The 2,620-nt window shown below is 53.8% G+C and overlaps 1 protein-coding gene across 1 annotated transcript in view; it reads right to left on the bottom strand.

The window, feature by feature from the left end:
- Window positions 1-1,532: 1,532 nt before the first annotated feature.
- Window positions 1,533-2,620, bottom strand: part of SCGB1A1 (secretoglobin family 1A member 1) — a 4,281-nt gene continuing 3,193 nt past the window's right edge. The window contains exons 2-3 of the mRNA XM_045297220.1: window positions 2,264-2,451; window positions 1,533-1,603 (exon numbers count right to left, since the gene is read on the bottom strand). Coding sequence (XP_045153155.1) covers window positions 1,571-1,603; window positions 2,264-2,451 — 221 coding nt within the window. The 3' untranslated portion in view covers window positions 1,533-1,570. The remainder of the gene's footprint in view (window positions 1,604-2,263; window positions 2,452-2,620) is intronic.

Genomic DNA, 2,620 nt, shown 5'->3' on the forward strand with positions numbered 1-2,620 from the left:
GAGGGGTTGGCGTGGGACGGGTCTGGGTGGTTTGAAAATCACAGCTGGGGTGGGGGGCTGGCAGAGGGGGTAGGGTGGTGAGAACCCAAGAGGCCCTTGCAGACAGGGGGAGATGTAGGTGTTCGGAAATTCTCTGGAGGCCATCCAAGGGTGTTCGGCCCCTTGATTGTGGTGAAATCCCTGAAGAAAGCGGCTGAGCGCAGAACAGAAATATATCTATATCCATATCATCTATATGGACATTCACACTGACACCTACATCGATATATTTCTGTGATAACATGTTAGAGATCAGAGAACGCTCCCCAGATAAAGCCTAGTGGCTTGTTGCAATGTTTGTTTCTCCGATCATTACATTTTCTTTTATAAGCAAAAGACAGGAAGAGACAAGAGACGTGCTTTGGTGATGGCCCTGGGCCATTGGGTAGGGTTGGGGAATGGAGAGAAGTTTTAGGAGATTAGGGACCCCTTGCGAGGAGCAGACGGAAGAGGGGATCAAGCGTTCCCTGGCAATGTGGATTTGGAGGGTTGGGTCGGCGGGAAGGGGAAGTGACCGGCTTCTTCTGGAGGCGAATAATGGAAATCTGGAGAACTTTCCAGTCGAAAGTTTCGGGGGCTCGTCCGACATCCTTCCCACCTGGGTTGTGGATGGGTCCCCGGGGCCCAGAGGGTTGCCGCTGGCTGCTTTTCTAAGCAGATCACCACGCCTCTTTCCCTGGTCTGTCTTGGTGGGGACGCGCTGCTGAAACCTCACACCAGCCTTTACGGACAGGCAGGTGGGGGCTGTGCATGACGCGATCTGGGAATCAAACCCAGATCTCCCGCACGGATGGCAGAACTCCAGCCCCAAACCACCCGTGTTCCCTCTAGGGAAGTGAAGTCCACAGTCCACCAGTCGGTCCCAACTCAGAATGACCTTGTTCCTGAGCATTTCGGAGACTCGTAACCAGTTATGGAAGTAGACAGCCTCATCTTTCTCCTTTGGAACGGCTGGTGGGTTCGAACGGCTGGCTTTGCAGGGAGCGGTCCAATGCTTCACTCACAAGATCTCTCCCGCAAATTTGGGGACCTTGGAGCAGGGGCTGGACAGGTTCCAGGGAAGGCAGTGTGCCGGACAGGTTCCAGGGAAGGCAGTGTGCCAGTGATGCCCCGTCTTTCTGAGGCTCCTGCTGGTCTGCTTTGGACCATAGCTTTTCTCTTTGTTTCTGCGCCCCTTACCCCAGCAGGAGTTGACCCTCCTGAGGGACCCTCATGAGAGTAGAACTTCCCCCAAGGACGAAAGGTCACTGGGTCTTTCTCCAGGGGAGCTGCAGGGTGGGCTGGAATTGACACGCTTTCTCTTCGCAGCCTAGGGTATGACTCTGTGTGCTCAGGGGCTCCTTGTCCACTTCCTCTAGCAGGTTAATACAAACCAGGCAAGTGCACCAAGGTGAGATGCTTGCAGTTTATTGTCCAGGGCATGGTGGAGGGGCTGGGGTGGGGGTGGGTGAAGGGCAATCTCAAGGACTTTTGCACGCAGTAGTGGATGTCTATCGGCTTCAAAATCCCACGAGTTTTGGGTTGCTAAGTTCTAATTGCACTGTGGGCTGCTTATTATTTTCTTCTGAAACAGAAGAAGATGAGACAAAACAATGTGAGTGAACGGACCTCGCCTGTTAGGTGCACGCAATGCTCTAGAAACGCTGAAGTCTCACAAGAGGAGGGGCTGACCTTGGGACAAGCTGCATTGGTCGTAGCTTGGCCTGGTTCTGCAAGAATGCCAGGGGCAATGCCAGCGAGAAGCTGTTCCCTGGTTCCCTCAGGGACATTTGCCTTGGAGGTTCTTCTTCCCACTCTGGACATTAGGAAAGTCCAACCAAACCCGTTGCTATCCGACTCATGACAACCCTGTAGGCTGCAGATCCGAGCCACTCCAGAGAGTGCTATGGACTGTAGTCTTTGTTTACTGGGTAGGTGGTGCAGACAGTTAAGCATTCACCCACTAGCCAAGTGGTTGGTGGTTCGAACCCGCCCTGAGGCATGTTGGAAGATGGGTCAGGTGACCTGCTTCCCAAAGATTTCAGCCTGGAAAACCCCATTTCTGTGCACCTGGGGTTGACTTGCATTGGTGCCAACTGAATGGCGACTAGCGGCCAAGGCGGCCGTGATGGAAGCCCATCGCTCGGAACCTTCTTCCTTGAAAGTGGGTGTGTTCAACCCGTGAACCTCTAGGGACTGAGGGGCTTAGGAAGCCCGCCCACGTGCACGGAAGGTAGCTGCTTACCGTGAGCTTCATGACGTTTTCTTTGGCCATCTGGGGGAGTTTGTCCAGCGATTCCTTCATTAGGACCCCGGAGTTTCTCATGGCGAAATCAGGGTTGAAAGGTTCAGTTGCTTCTATGTAGTCAGAAACTGTGCCCATGAGGAGCTGTTGGATAACGTGTAGGAATGCAGGGCAGATCCCTGCCGAAACTGGAACACACAAAAGGGAAGCCATGTGTAGCCAGGCTATTTCCCAAGTTGGCGAGGCCTCTGGCTGGGCCTGAGCCAGATCAACAGGCAGGTCAGCTTAACGAACGGCGAGGCCCAGTCTCTCTTCCAACCTCCTCTAACTTTACAGGTGAAGAGAGTTGCCATCACA

Source organism: Echinops telfairi, unplaced genomic scaffold (assembly GCF_000313985.2).
Source record: "Echinops telfairi isolate 266 unplaced genomic scaffold, ASM31398v2 ScPeMD7_7417;HRSCAF=8455, whole genome shotgun sequence".
Taxonomy (NCBI): domain Eukaryota; kingdom Metazoa; phylum Chordata; class Mammalia; order Afrosoricida; family Tenrecidae; genus Echinops; species Echinops telfairi.